Consider the following 16266-nt stretch of genomic DNA (forward strand, 5'->3'; position numbering starts at 1 on the left):
GACCTAGCAACATGATAGGATCCATCCCAATTGTGTGCATGTGTGAGCCTATGTGTTTAATTTCATTATAGATGCATATAGGTTGTTGTTGCTAAATAAAATATCATAGTTCTTGATAGATTTTATTTAGGCCCATTTAGTTTTTGGGCCTATTCAATTAATAACAGTTGTTCATTTTAAGGTTAAATTCCTCTCTTTTGGGCATTGTGTGAGAGATGGGAGCCATAGTAGTGGGTACGACATACTGCACCCAGCACCCCCTCACATGAACCACCCCAATTGTGAAGGCCCATTTGCCTGATTTGAATAACTGTTAGCTTAATTAAATTAGTTTAACCTAATAAAATTGATTAGCAACATAATTAATTTCATTTATTTTGAAATTAATTTAAGAAAACCATAGTTTAAAGAATTTTATATTCTAAGCTAAACTATATGTATTTTCTTGTTTAATTAAATATAGAATTATAACCATCTAGATTCTTTCTGAAGCTTAATTTAATTTTTTCATTAAATATTCCTATTTAAGTTGATATTTAGTTATCTATAACTAACCAGCTTAAATCTGAATATCATTTGGATTTAAAATTTCAAAATTAAGTTGAGGAATTTTAGGCATTGGTTATTAAGATTCTTTAGATATTTTTTTTTAGTTGATATTTTTTCAAATATTAACTTAAAATGAAATATTTTCAAATTAAGTGGTTACAACTTAATTTTTGATATTTAGTTAAATTTAAATTTGAAAATATTTAAGTTCTAGATTTTTTACTAATACAACTTAAATTAGATATTTTTTTCAAATTTTGTGGAAAAGATACTTAGTCAAATAAGATATTTTCTAGATAGTTATTTCTAGACTACTTATTATTTCTAATATTAAATAGGAAAATATTATACATTGTGAAATTAATTATTTAAATAATTAATTGTGGTACAATTTATTTTAAGTATATTTTTCCTAGTATTAAACTAGAGATTAATAATTAAGCCTTCTCTACACTTAATTATTTATTTCTTGAATTTAATACAATTAATTAAATTGAAAATTAAATATCTAAGTTGATTTTCATCATGATACTTAAATATTTCTTTTTCATGACACTTAATTAAATAGAAAATTATTTTTAGTTGAAATTTATTTTTTCAACTAAATTTAAATAATTTTCAAAATATATATTTTTTTTCTTTATTTTATTAATCAATTTTCGAAATTGCATTTCATAATGCAAGATGATTTTGAATTTATCTTCAAAAAATAGATTAAGTTGTAAATTAATTATTTTTTTTAATTAATTCTTGGACCAACTTAAATCAATGATTTTTTCATTTATTGATTAATTTAAAATAAATGAATTAAAGTATATTATTAGAAATTGAATTAATTAGTCAAAGAAAAATCTAGATAGGTGATATTTTTGCTTGAAGTATTTTTCTAAGTAATTATTATTTAAGTATTTTGAAAATATAAGGTTTTTATATTTTTTTTAAAACACAATAAATATATTCTCATGAAATTCATTTTGAGTTGCAAATTAATTTAAATTAATACAACTTAAATAATTTTCTTAATATTTATATATCAAAATTACTACTGAGATGGAAATAATTCAATTTATTTAAATCACCATCTAAGTATAATTTTATAAATATTAAATTAAATTCTAATTTAGAATTTTAATTCTAAATTCGATATTTAATGAATATATTTTATTATAAATAATAATGAAAATACATTTAAAAGAATGAGCTTTATTATTAAGATATTCGATCTCCATTGTTGATTTTACATAGCGTTTGTTTTAGTGAGTAATCCTCCCTAATGGAGGAACGTTCATTAGCAATCTCGCGCCGTTTAATCTCGAAAGATAAGTAGTTTGTAAGTATTTTATATGGTATGGATCACCCTAATGGTGGCGACCATATTTGACTTGCAAAATATGAAACAATGGTAAAAGCTCATAAGATAGAATTGCCTTGACTCTCGCCTAAACGGGACAATGCTAAATTCCAATCTTGATCGAATAAAAGGCTGCTAGAATGATTAAAATTTTAGATGAGCTGACAACTCTATTCAATGGATGGTAGCTTTGACTCTCGCCTAAACGGGACACTGATATCAGTTTGTTGAAAACCTTGGAAATTATTTAGGATTGTATGTTTTAGTATTTTCACTTGTCATTCCTACTTGCTACATGTTTAATAATTTCTGAATTGTGTGTGAATTTATATTGAACCATGTTACTTTCTGTTATTAAGTTGTAGTTTAATTTCGAATCTTCATTGCTGGTCTAACTTGGTTTGTTTATCTAATGAGATAAATCCCTAACGGATTTTCACAATTAGACATACATAATAGTGTTAGATCTCGAAAGATAAATATTGTATATGCAACATCTAGCTGTTCATCAATTGATGACACCTTACACTAGTATTTTTACAATATGAAACAAGAAGATTGTATAAATAAGATTACTTTGACTCTCGTTAATCGAAGCATCGTTGGATTTTTATTTATAAACGAAATTACCTTAATTACTCTTAGCTTATTCATTTCAAATTAGCTCAATAACATATCATTGGATGAATGGTCTATAAATCATTTTGTGTCATTCTATTTTTTCTCTTTAGAAATTAAACGACGCATATGATTATAATCCCAAAATTCTATTCCAAAATGATATAAATCCTCAATCTTAGAAATCTCCTACTTGTATGGGCAAATCTGACTTAGAGTTTAAATTAGTAGTGGTGGTCCATGAAAGAATTACTCATTATATTTGGTATAAATTTAAGTCTTTGACTTTAATTTTAGAATCCAAACAGAAATTTTCTTATATTTCTAATTCCGGAATACAATACAGTTACACTTTCACAAGTGTTTAATATTCATCTTCTATTAATGGATTCAAACTGTATGGAATATGAGTTTAGTATTCTGTGACCAAGATCCACTTTCATTATTCTAAGAACTCTTTGATGTAACAATACCTAAGTCATCAAAAAGACACAACCACATTTTTATTAATCTATGGCATTTGTATCTTGTTTATAGTGGTTTTGACAAGATCAATCTCTGCAAAGAGTTAATATGCCTATATCCACTGAAAGTAAGTTCATCTCATTCGCAGATGGATGTACATTCAGGGTTGGATATGAGTTTTCGTTGTATTCTTAAACGATCACTCTAGATTATACCTTATGCAAAGAAATTTGAAATGTTTGAAAAATTTCTGATTTCTAGCAATGGTGGAAAACCATTAAGGTAAGTGGTTAAAGATCTTGCGAACTGATAGGGGTGGAGAAATAGTTAGTAGATATGCAGTTCAACGATCGTTAAATTGATTTTTGAATTATATCCAAACTTACCTCCCCAGAAATTTCGATTTGCGTATTGATGATTAGTTACTAGTCGTTGCCTAAATCCTTCTATGGTAATACAATTTCATAATGATGCAATGATTGTATACTTAAATTAAATCATTACTAGATTCATGGATGCCCTAATCAAAATCTTAAGAAAAGCTAGAACTGTTAACCATGGTTTGTTAGCTATTCTATGTGATTAGGGGTGGACCATCCCATAGTCAATAGATAAGAAAGTGTTTGTTTAAACAAATACTACTTTTCTAAGAAAATGACTAAGTTTAAAAATAAAGTAGACACTACTACAAAAATGGGTTTTCCCGACGCTTTTAAACAGTCGTTTAAAGTATTGTCGTCGGTTTCTATAACCGTCGCCTATTCGGCCGTCGTAAATTGGGCAAAATAGGCGACGGTTCAAAACCGTCGCTAATACTATAGGCGACGGTTTTAAACCGTCGCCTATAGTATTAGGCACGGTTCTTAACCGTCGCCTATACCCAGTTATAGGCGACGGTTTTAAAACGTGCCTTATATGCTGGTTTCGTTTTTGAATTTTTTTAGCGACGGTTTTTTTAGGTCGGTACATTTGAAAAATAGGAAAAAAAAAACAAATTTTTTGCAATTTCTTTCCCTGCATTAATTTTTAAATTTTGTAAAAATCTGCATAGTGACAACAATTAAACTAACGTCTAAATATATTTAAAATTTTGTATAGTCACAATAATTGAACTAACGCTAATTAATATCATCTAAATATGTATATGTATACACACTGTCTAACACGGTAACTGTTGTCGCTCCGCTTCCGCTTTCACATAATGAATCCACCGATCACGCATAATATTTATCTCATCATTAGTGTACGGAGTGGAGAACCTATCTTGTCGGGTCAACAATTGTATTGGATCTTCTACGACCATGAAACTTTCAATGAATTTCATGACGTAGTATCCACACTGTTTGTCATCGGGTTGTTGAGGACAGATAGGAGTCATCCACTGGGTAGGTCGATCAGGTCGTCGTACCATTCGGTTATACATTGTGAACGATCTACACAAAAAGTAAATTTAATTAGCATATATAAATTTATAAATAAAGAACACGCTAACATATTGGGATGTTTGATATAGAACTTACGTGGATATAATAAAGTTCAAATCATCCGGGATGTCGTCGTTGCCTGAATCCAAGTACGCCACCGTCTGCGTACTTGGCTGGATGACTACAAGCATCCAGTGAAACATCTTCCTGCTCGGACAAATAAGTGTAAAACTGTTAACATATACATAATAATAAATTTTATGAAGAGTTAAAAATACCGAAATTATTTAGTTTACATCTACATATACCTATTATTATATGGGGCAATAAGCCATTTCTCTGAATTAGTCATCCTAGTCATTCGAGCGACTAGTGCTTGGCAACGATTACTCTCATCCCCTGCATCGGTGGCAATCGCAGCCAGATTCAAAAATTCATAGACTCGATTCAACCCACCCATGTCCAACAGTCTTTCTTTAAGGTAGCTGATAAAATGTCATAATTAATAACTGTTGCTGTCAAAAGAACATTAGCGAGTTTATTATTAAGAGTTATAAACATACTTGCACCAAACTCCTATTTGTTGTGCTCCCAAGTATTGCATGGTGCACAATTCTTGAATGTCACTCTTAGCAAGCCAAATAGAGTCATCTGCGACCCCAAATAGCTCATTCTGGACTTGGAGTTGGAGCATGGATGACTTGGGCCACCTTTTGACGAAGTTCCAAAATGCAATAATGGAAGAAGTTTGGTGTGGTTGGGCATACTTTGCATTAACTTTTGCCTTACTCGGCCTCCCAGGGTGTTTTAGAGGCTGTGTTGGAGGACCGAGTAAATCTTCAGAGCTTTTCTTCACGGGTTGCTTCTGAAGTTTCTTGGTGGGTGGTTGTGTCTATATATATGAAAAAAAAAACAATAAGTTAGCAATGCCATTAACTAATAAACACAATAAGTTAAGTAGACAAATTGAAACATACCAAATATTTCCCAACAGGTGTAAGATAGTCTTTTGGCCATGCCACATGACCATTTACAGCTTGACCTACTGTCATCAATGAATCGTCGACTAAGGGACACGGGAGCAGTGCATTCTCCATATTGGCTTCTTCGATATATACCCGACGATAATCTTTGTGTAGGTATTCTTCCATGTTAATGGAAAACTTTCCATCTTTCAAATATTTCTCCTTCACAATGTCGCCTGAAGCAACCTTCAGTACCATCCCTCTAGGCTCCAACAGACAGTGCATCCAACATGGTAAGGTCTATAAATCCAAAACAAACAAGGAACAACTCAATTTGTAAGTTGACCATATTTATAATTTTGCATTTGAATAATTTGTAAACTAACATTAAGATTACCTCTTCCGAACTACCACCAGTAGGTGGCGGTGCTGCTGCTGGAGCAATTTCCTCTCGAAAACGCGGGAGTGATGGAGAGTAGACATTAGCAGTACCCGACGGTTGTGCTATGGGATCTGGTGCAGAGTAGACATTGGCATCACCTGACGGTTGTGCTATGGGATCTGGTGCAGAATAGACATTGGCAGCACTCGACGGTCGTGCTACTGGTTCGGAGGCAATGTCAACGTTCGGTGGTTCAGTTGATGCTCCTCCAACACCGGAACCAGATGCAACGCTGCTATGCTGGGAACTAATAAGACGAATGAGCTCATCCACTTTATCCTCCAACTTTCTGTTGCGTTCCTCTGTCTCACGCACGCGTCTCTCCAATTCAGATGATGCCTGGTTCGACCCATCGACATTTTTCCTTTTAGGGCGTGGTGTGTTGAAATATTGGGTTTGGGTGACGCCGAAACCCATGGCTCGAACCCGACCACCATGCTCATCTGTCCCGAGCGCCATGGTCAGCACGTCTCTTTTACCTTCCACTTGTACAAGACCCTCTGCCCCTTGCTTGCGTAATTCATCCTACAAACAAAAAAATTAGAGTTAGATATAAATTATGAAGCATAAGAATTAATACAAACAAAATTAAACTTTAAACTTACAATCCGTTTAACGACTTCTGCAGTTGGGCCCTCCACCTCGCCATTAGACTTAGTGCGAGATCTTTTCCAAATTTCAGATCTATCAAATTCAGTAATTTGGTGGCCGACCTCTTTCTCCATCTGTTCTTGAATCATCCTTACACCACCTCGTCCAGTGCGATGGGGATAAAGATTACAAGCCCTACTCTCTTAGGCCCTCTTCCTCTTCACACCAAATTCTGGACTTAATCTCGAGTCCACAAACTCTCTCCATTCTTGCAAATTAATTATTTTTTCATAAAGTTTGGGGGCTTCTCGAGAAGATGGGGAGCGACATCTTTGAATGTAAAAATACCTTCTGTTAGGGTACTTTTCCAATCTTTCCACCTATCTCCACCTTTAGCAATTGTCATCCTCTTATCTGTGTCTGGTACATCAAACGCGACCTGCAACATTGACAATAGTATAGTTATAAGTACCTTGTTTTATAATCAATAATGAAGATCTCGAATAATAGAATTAATTTTACCTTTATGTGTTCCCATAATTGGTTTTTAAGGTCCTGGCTCCCTTTAGGCCACGTAATGTCTCTAAGTGGAATATTAGTTCGCAACCATGCTCCAATTCGGGTAACTTTTGCCGTCCCTCCCGTTCCCCAGTGTTGTCCGTAGTGATTGTACTCAATCTCCATCTTTTTTCCCTCGCTAACTATTTTTGTTATATCATTTCGTTTGCTTCTCCCGCGAGTATTTTTCTGTGTTTGTTCTTCAGGATCACCACTACCTTCTTCCACGGATGGCTGTTCAGGATCAACACTAGATCCTTCTGGCAAGGATGGACCATCATCACCATCATAATCCAACCATGCACTCCACTCATCATCCCCACCTCGTTCCATGATATAAAGCCTACACAAATTTAAAATCATACATTAGAATATACAAGAATAGTCAAAATAATAGCTAAATGTAAATATATGAAAAAGACTAAATACCAATACGTGTTTGATATATGAATCATGTGTTGATAGATTCGTTCAACCATAATCCTTCACCATCATCACGAGATGATATGATATCGTCCCCAACGGTGACATCAACAGGTGGTGGGGTGATTTGATGAATTTGGTCACTAAGCATGAGATCATCGCCATTAGACTCTTGATTATCATAATCTTTTGGTTGTGTCGTCAAGACAACTGACCAGCGTGCATCTAATGGATCACTCATGTAAAACACTTGACTTGCTTGGGACGCCATTATAAACCTATCGGACTTGTGTCCGATTCGATTCAAGTCCACCAACTTGAATCCAAATTCATCGTCTTTGACCCCATTATCACTCCTAACCCAATCACAAAGAAAAACAGGGATTCGAAAACTACTGTAATCTAATTCCCAAATTTCTTGAATTACACCGTAAAAAGACATGTCACATTCAATAGGGTTTTTGTCTTTTGAACTAGATATTTGGAAAGCCTTAGCAACAATCATGACACCGTTATTTTGAGTTTTTCTAGATTTATCACGGGCTTGGGTGCAAAATTGAGTACTATTTATATAGTACGATGGGAACTTGAGTACATCACACGAAGGACCTCGTGATATGCAAAGTAGTGTGTTGGACACACTACACGGAGATTCACACATTTCTGCATATACCTATGAACATAACAAGTTGATTAGTGAGTCAAGGTAAATCAACATATGATGCGTAACAAAACATTAATGTTAATAGTACCTTGTTTTTAACCATGTACTGAAATTTCGATAATGTTCATCTTGTACCCATTTTTGATTTCGTGCCTTAGTCGGATTAGTAGTCTTGATCCAATTAAAATGTTCCCTTCAAGTGTTCAATGGATTTGTTTTAGTTTGAATTGATATTATTAATATGTTTTAACAATGAAAAATTAACTTAAACTTACTCAATGTACGGTTGGACAACATCAGTATTTTGCAACACAAGCCGGTGCGCTTCTTCACAATCAGCTCGACTCACACCACAAACAGAAAAACCCCTACCCCCTCTGCTTATTTCCCTATCGACCCGAGTAGAGCGAGAGCCAACAGTGGTAACCTCTGACAAGTAGTCTGAGCAAATTCAATCGTCTCTTCAACGATGTATGATTCAACAATACAACCCTCAGGCCTACTTCTATTTCTGACATAACCCTTCAAGATTTTCATGTATCGTTCGAATGGGTACATCCATCTCAAGTACACAGGTCCACATAACTTTACTTCTCTCACCAAATGCACTGTTAGGTGGACCATTATGTCGAAAAAGCAAGGCGGGAAAAATTGTTCCAAGTAACACAAAACTTCTATAATTTCTATCTTGAGATTCTGTAACTTAGGCACATCAACCACTTTACAGCAAAGAGATTTGAAGAACAAACACAATCTCGTAATTGCATATCTAACTTTCTTTGGCAACACAGAACGGATACTCACTGGTAGAATATGTTGAATCAATATATGATGATCGTGAGATTTCAGACCACTCAAAATTCATTTTTTCATATCTACCCAATCAGAGACATTTGAGGAGTACCCTTCAGGTACTTTCACCTGGGAGATAGAACCGCACAAAGATTGTTTTTCTACTTTAGTTAGAGCATGACAAGCTGGTGGTAAGAACGTTCGTCGACCAACAACTTGTGGGTGTAAATTGGAACGAATCCCTAACTCTTTCAAATCTAAGCGGGATTTGATTCCATCTTTGCTACGCCATTATTTTTTAAACCGTCGGGTATACCCCATTATTTTTTTCGTATATTAATTATTTTAATAATAACCGTCGCCTATTATTGTTGCTACTGTTCAAAACCGTCGGGAATGCTTATTTTTCCCGACGGTTTTGAACAGTTTCTTAATTTTTTTAGCGACGGTCCCAAAAAAAATTCGTTTTTAAAACCGTCGTGAAAACGAATATTTGTAGTAGTGTAGAACATAAAGGAGATATTTTTCTTGATTCCAAAAGTGTTCTTTCATCTTATTTGACATATGATGATCCCACTGCCTTTGTTGTCTTGTCACAACCGAAGAGTTCAATACCATTTAGTTTTCTTAGACATAATTCACGGTACCTTGTCGTAGTGGGAGAGTTTCTAGGAACTCACCTTCTTATGACTTGGAAGACACTAGTGATGAAAATCCATTGTGAGTTTAAACAAGTAATGGATTGTCAAGATAAGAAACTAAGAAGAAAAGCCAATAGAACTAAGGTTTAATCCATTCATATGGAGTAACCTAAAGTTTTCTATTACAAGGACATAAAAGGAAATTTTCATTTATAAGTCTATTCAATGGACTTAACAAAACTTCATGTTCCTAGTATTATAGGTTTTGAGTTTATCTAAACCTATGGATTGTGGTATACCTGGTAATTACTTACCCTAATGCAAGCAACTTACTTTAGTAAGATGCTGAAGCATTTTCTTTCTAATGGCAATCTATAGAAGCTTCTCGACTTCTAGGCATAGATTTTATTTATCTAAGGAAAAGTCTCAACTATTCCAGAAAAGATAAAGCCATGAAGGAATTTCTTAAATCAACAGTGAGAGGTCTTAGATATGCTTTTGTATGCCTTAGACCAGACACCTGCTGTTGAGTGGGAGTAATGAGTAGGTATCAGATTAATCCAGGAGAAGAACATTGGAAGACAATCAAGTAAATCTTAAGATTAAGAAGAGGAACTATATGTTAGTCTATGAGGGTGTATTTAAAACTCTTAGACTACACCACATCAGATTTTGAGATTTTCCTTTGTACTAGAAAATCTTTCTGATAAGATGGTGATTACTCTAGGGGTGGAATAGTGATTTTGGAGAAGTGTAAAAACCTATCTGAAGTCTCTAGGTCTACAAGAAAGGGACTGAATGTTAAAGTTACAGGAAAGGTACTTATTCAGTCTAAGGAAAGTTCTATATATCTTTGGCACCATTCCAAATTGCCTAAACTACTAGTGTTATTTCCCGATTAACCAAAAGTAGTTGCCAAAGGTATAGAATCTAGTATCCCAAAAAGAGTAGACATATAGAGAGGAATTTCACATTACCAATGATTTTGTGATTAAGGAAGAGTAATGATGGAGAAAAGGTTGTGTTTAATTCAACCTTTTAGATCCTATTACGAGGAGTTTACTACTACTATACTTGATTTGTATATCAAGGTGTTGAGATTATTTGAAATGCACTTTTTTGTTTTATATTAGTGCAAGTGGGAGTTTGTTGGGTTTTATGCCCTAAATAAAACTCATTTTAATATAATCAGATTTACTTATTAATATAGATCAGAAATAACATTTAATGCTGCATGGTTCACATGATTTATTTCATGATTATATGTACATAATGTATGAATTCATCTGAAACCCTTTTCACATACTTGATCCTGTTTATTGTGCTGTCAACACTTTGGAAAGTAAACATGACTATGTGAATAAAGTTTCCTAGATTTATCAGACACAGGGTTTTACTGATATGATAATCTACAACAAGAGTTTACTTGCATTTGGAGAAAAGCTATGTTCTTTCCAGAACATTGGTTAAAGTAAAGCTCAGGTTGGGTGCATGGAGTATGCATCGGAAGGGACCGATATTGAACTTTGACTTAGATTTATTAAACTTACCGTAATATCTATTTAAGTCAATATCACCTAGTTGATCCTAGATCAAGTGATCTTAATCCTGTTATGATTAGGCTCAATCTCAGGAGGCTATTCGTGTTCTTTGATTTGTTAGTTAAGCCTACTTTTAGGTCAGGGTGAAACGTACATTTTGGGAACACGGTAGTGCAATTGAGTGGGAGCGCTAACATAAACATGGAATCTATAGCTTCTATCTGGCGAATAGTAAGTAAAGGATGATCTCCTTCGAGCTTAACCAAACGAAAATAAATGGTTGTGTACTCATTTCACATAAGCTGAAATATCATTTATACGGGGTTAAGTGTTTTAAGGATAAAATACATTGTAGGGTGTAACGGTAATCTAATCCTTCTACAGTGTAGATCATTCATATAGAGGATCATTGATCAAATTAGGATTATAACAATGGATAACTAATGATGTGTCTATATGGTGGAACATATAGAACATTCTATATACTGAGAGTGCAATTCTAAGTTCTATGCCTGGATTCAACGAAGAATTAATAAGTCAATGAATTTAGGTTAAGAATTCTTGATCTGCTTATTGGAAGCTCGGTTATATAGACCCATGGTCCCCCCACTAGTTGAGATAATATTTCTTGTAAGACTCATATAATTTGTTTTGATTAATCAATTATAATTCTCAAATTAGACTATGTCTATTTGTGAATTTTTCACTAAGTAAGGGCGAAATTGTAAAGAAAGAGTTTTAGGGCCATATTTGTTAATTATGATACTTTGTATGGTTCAATTAATAAATATGATAAATGACAATATTATTTAATAATTATTTATAGTTATTAAATAGTTACAATTGGCATTTAAATGGTTGAATTAAAAAATTGGCATTTTTGAGAAAATCTGATGCAGAAATGATAAAACTGCAAAATTGCAAAAAGTGAGGCCCAAATCCATACTGTATAGGGCCGGCCACTTTTGTAGGGTTTTACCTCTGATATTTTCATTATTTTAATGCCAAATAATTCAAACCTAACCCTAGTGGAAAGCTATAAATAGATAGTGAAGGCTTCAGGAAAATTACACTTTTCATTCAGAAAAACCTAAGCCTTCTCTCTCTGTACCTGGCCGCCGACTCTCTCTCTCTTTTCCTCCTTGAGATTTCGAAACAATGAGTGATTAGTGTAGTGCCCACACACAGCAAGTGATACCTCAATCATAGTGAGGAAGATCGTGAATAAAGACTTTCAGCAAGAAGGAGTTACAGCACTAAAGAATCAGAGAAAGAGATCCAGGTTCAGATATTGATAATGCTCTGCTACAGAAAGGAATCTAGGGCTAGAAATCTGAACGGAAGGAGTCATTATATTCCGCTGCACCCAATGTAAGATTTACTTAACTTTATATGTGTTTATTTCATCGTTTTAGAAGTTCATATTTAAGGTGTTAATCAACATACTTGTGAGTAGATCTAAGATCCTTGTAAAATAATTTCCAACAATGCTAACCCGCCACATGCTGCCCAAGCTACTCAGGAAGCCCAGAATTGGGAAAATAGGTTTGCAAAAATGCAAGCCAGAATTGAGGAACAAGATAGTGAAATCCAGTGATTGAGATAGCAGGGTGCTCCTGCAGTGCCTGTTCCGGAAAATTCTAGTGGCACCTGCCCCTGTTGTCCAGGCCGAACCAGTGATAGCGCTTAATCGGATGGAACCTCTGTATGAAAGGTTCCGTAAGCAAGCACCTCCGATTTTTCGGGGAGGTCCGGAGCAGTGGCTAACTGTGATCACTAAGATATTGAATTTCATGGGCGTCACCAGGAATGATAGAGTGGTCGGTGCCACTTTTCAATTTCAAGAAGACGCATTAGTATGGTGGGACATGATCTCTATGATACACGATGTCACAACGATGACCTGGGAAAAGTTCCAAGAAATTTTCAATGCCAAGTACTACAATGAGGCCGTCTGAAGTGCCAAGAGGAAAGACTTCACTCACTTGACCCAGAAAGAAAATATGAGTGTTACTGAGTACACAACGCAGTTTGATCGGTTGGCAAGGTTGGCCTCGAGAATTGTGCCAACTGATTTCAGTAAAAAGGAAAAGTATCTGGATGGATTGAATGTGAAGATTAGACATGACCTAATGATTACTACCGACCACAAAACTACCTATGCTGAGATGGTGGAAAAGGCACTGCGAGCTGAGGGCGCAGTTGAGTGCATAATTGAGTCTGCTAGGACTCCAGTGGTTGGCGGGGCTCCTACCCCTCCTGCATCAGGCTTTAGCAGGGGAGGTATTGGTTTGTCCATGGACAAGAAAAGGAAAGCATCCACTGCAACCGGTGGCTCAGGTCAGAAAAAGAGGTTCCGGGGGAACCAGGGTCGAGGCAGTCGTCAGGGTAGTTCTGAGACCCGATATACTTACCCAGAGTGCCCCAGTTGTAAAAGGCACCATCTGGGGGAGTGTAGAGGACAAGGGTGCTTCCAATGTGGCATTCCAGAGCATAACAAGAGGGATTACCCTCAACTCAGAACCGAAGCACCAAAGGCTCCGGCGAGACCCACTCCAGCAAGGGTGTCCGCCATTAGTCACGCTGATGCAGAAGCCAGCCCTTCAGTGGTGACAGGTCAACTCTTGGTTAACAACTCTTTTTACTCTGTATTGTTTGACTCTGGGGCCACACATTATTATGTGGCACCCAGAATCTTTAGTAAATTGGATAGACCGCATGATAGTTACGAATCAGGGTTTAGAACCCTATTACATGGCGGAGAGTTAGTTATGTCCAAAAGGTGGATTAGGTCTATGCCGATCAGAATTGACGATAGGGAGTTAAGTGCTGACCTAATTGAATTGAGCTTAGCAGATTTTGATATCATACTGGGGATAATTTTCCTATCTAAATATTCAGCCAGTATTGACTGTAGGAGGAAGATGGTAATCTTCCAACCAAAAGGAGAACAACCGTTTGTTTTTGTCGGTTCGGTTCAGGGATCTCAGATCCCGGTGATTTCGGCCCTGTCAGCTAGAGAATTATTGTGTGATGGATGCCTAGGGTTTCTTGCTGTGGTGTTAGACACCACTCGACCAGACTCTGTTCGGCCAGAAGATATCAAGGTGGTTCAAGAATTTTTAGATGTTTTTCCCGAAGAACTTTCGGGTTTACGACCTCAGCGGGAAATTAGTTTTTTTATTGATTTAGCACCTGGAGTGAAACTGGTCTCCAAGGCTCCTTATGGAATGGCTCCAGCTGAGCTTAAAGAATTAAAAATTCAGCTTCAAGGGTTACTTGACATAGGGTTTATCCGGCCTAGTGTGTCACCCTGGGGAGCTCCGATGTTATTTGTCAAGAAGAAGGATGGGTCTATGAGAATGTGCATCGACTATCGGGAGTTAAACAAGCTAACAGTTAAGAATAAATATCCATTACCTAGGATCGATGATCTTTTCGATCAACTTCAGGGGAAGACGGTCTTCTCAAAGATTAATCTCCGATCGGGCTATCATCAGTTGAGAATCCGAGAGGAATACATTCCGAAGACAGCTTTCCGCACTAGATATGGACATTATGAATTTTTGGTTATGTTTTTTGCACTGACCAATGCTCCTGCAGCATTTATGGACTTGATGAATAGAGTATTCAAGGATTTCCTCGATATCTGTGTAATTGTGTTTATCGACGACATCCTTGTGTACTCTCAATCAGAAGAGGAGCATGTGATACATCTGCGAATGGTTCTGCAACGGCTTCGAGAACACAAGCTTTATGCCAAATTCAAGAAATGTGAATTTTAGCTATCTCAGGTGTCCTTTTTAGGGCATATTGTTAGCAAGGATGGGATCAAGGTAGATCTAGGAAAGATAGAATCCGTCAGGGATTCGTTAAGACCGAAAACAGTGACAGAAATTAGAAGCTTCTTGGGTCCAGCCGGTTATTATCGTCGGTTTGTGGAAGGATTTTCTAAAATCTCAACACCCTTAATTGAGCTTACTAAAAAGAATCAGCGGTTTGTATGGTCAGATAAATGCGAAGCTAGTTTTCAAGAGCTGAAACAAAGAGTGATTACAGCTCCAGTGCTAGCTTTGCCTTCTGACAAAGAAAAGTTCGTGGTTTATTGTGATGAATCCAGACAGGGTCTGGGGTGTGTACTGATGCAAGACGAGCGTGTTATCGCTTATGCCTCCCGTCAGTTAAAGGATTATGAACAGCGATACCCTACATATGACTTAGAATTGGCCGCAGTAGTTTTTCTTGGGTTTTGTGCCCTAAATTAAACTCATTTCAATATAATCAGATTTACTTAGTAATAAAGATCAGAAATAACATTTTATGTTGCACGGTTCACATGATTTATTTCATGATTATATATATAATTTATGAATTCAATTTAAGTCCAGAACATATGAATTTGTTAATGATTATAGTGTTGTCAGTAAAGTGGAATATAATCTTAACTATATGTTCGAAAGTTTATTCCCTGATTTGTCAGAAAACTGGATTTAGACTGACATGGTATAATCAGCGATAGGTATTCTTACACCTTGGAAAAGTGTTATGTCCTTTCCAGGACATTGGAAAAGTTTACCAGTATTGGATGTATGGAGTATGAATTTTCACTAAGCAAGGGCGAAATTGTAAAGAAAAGAGATTCTAGGTTTATTTATTAATTAAGATACTTTATATGTCTAAATTAATAAATATATTAAATGGCAATATTATTTAATAATTATTTTTAAGTTATTAAATAATTAGAATTGGCATTTAAATCGTTAAATTGGAAAATTGGCATTTTTGAGAAAATAGGAATGAGAAATAACAAAATGGGAAAGTTGCAAAGTGATGCCCAATTTCCTTATATGGGCCGCCCACTATGCAAGAGGTTTACCATTTTATTTTTTCCATTATTTTAATGACATTCAATTCTAACCTAAACCTAGAGGGCATTCTATAAATAGAAAGTAATGGCTTCAGGAAACAACACACAATTGCATCTCATTCTTTTCAGAGAGAATTCCTGAGCGCAACTTTCCTCTCTCTTTTCTTTTCTAAATTTCAAAATCCCTTAAGTGAATGAGTAGTGCCCACACACATCAAGTGGTACCTCAATCATAGTATGTAAGACTATGGAAAATCAACATCAAAGAAGGAGAGAAAGAGATCCAGGTTCAGATCTTGATTATGCTCTGCTACAGAAAGGAATCAAGGGCTAGAGATCTGAATGGAAGGAGTCATTATATTCCACTGCACCCAA

The 16266-nt window shown here is 35.5% G+C and overlaps 3 protein-coding genes across 3 annotated transcripts; all 3 read right to left on the reverse strand.

Moving 5' to 3' along the window:
- Positions 1 to 4001: 4001 nt before the first annotated feature.
- On the reverse strand, positions 4002 to 4882 carry LOC115696950 (uncharacterized). The gene is made up of 3 exons (XM_061101663.1): positions 4716 to 4882; positions 4504 to 4614; positions 4002 to 4416 (listed from the first exon to the last, which is right to left on the reverse strand). Exons 1-3 carry the CDS (start codon positions 4865 to 4867, stop codon positions 4143 to 4145), a joined length of 537 nt encoding a protein of 178 aa, XP_060957646.1. The 5' UTR covers positions 4868 to 4882; the 3' UTR covers positions 4002 to 4142.
- Positions 4883 to 4929: 47 nt separating this feature from the next.
- Positions 4930 to 5714, reverse strand: LOC115696439 (uncharacterized). Its single transcript, XM_061101662.1, has 2 exons — positions 5385 to 5714; positions 4930 to 5299 (listed from the first exon to the last, which is right to left on the reverse strand). The coding sequence occupies exons 1-2, from the start codon at positions 5655 to 5657 to the stop codon at positions 4952 to 4954; spliced, it is 621 nt and encodes a 206-aa protein (XP_060957645.1). The 5' UTR covers positions 5658 to 5714; the 3' UTR covers positions 4930 to 4951.
- On the reverse strand, positions 5673 to 8906 carry LOC133039670 (uncharacterized). Its single transcript, XM_061118579.1, has 4 exons — positions 6928 to 8906; positions 6420 to 6844; positions 5759 to 6339; positions 5673 to 5700 (listed from the first exon to the last, which is right to left on the reverse strand). Exons 2-4 carry the CDS (start codon positions 6552 to 6554, stop codon positions 5673 to 5675), a joined length of 744 nt encoding a protein of 247 aa, XP_060974562.1. The 5' UTR covers positions 6555 to 6844; positions 6928 to 8906.
- Between the last annotated feature and the right edge of the window lie 7360 nt (positions 8907 to 16266).

The sequence above is a fragment of the Cannabis sativa genome, chromosome 7 (genome assembly GCF_029168945.1).
Source record: "Cannabis sativa cultivar Pink pepper isolate KNU-18-1 chromosome 7, ASM2916894v1, whole genome shotgun sequence".
NCBI classification, from domain to species: Eukaryota; Viridiplantae; Streptophyta; class Magnoliopsida; order Rosales; family Cannabaceae; genus Cannabis; species Cannabis sativa.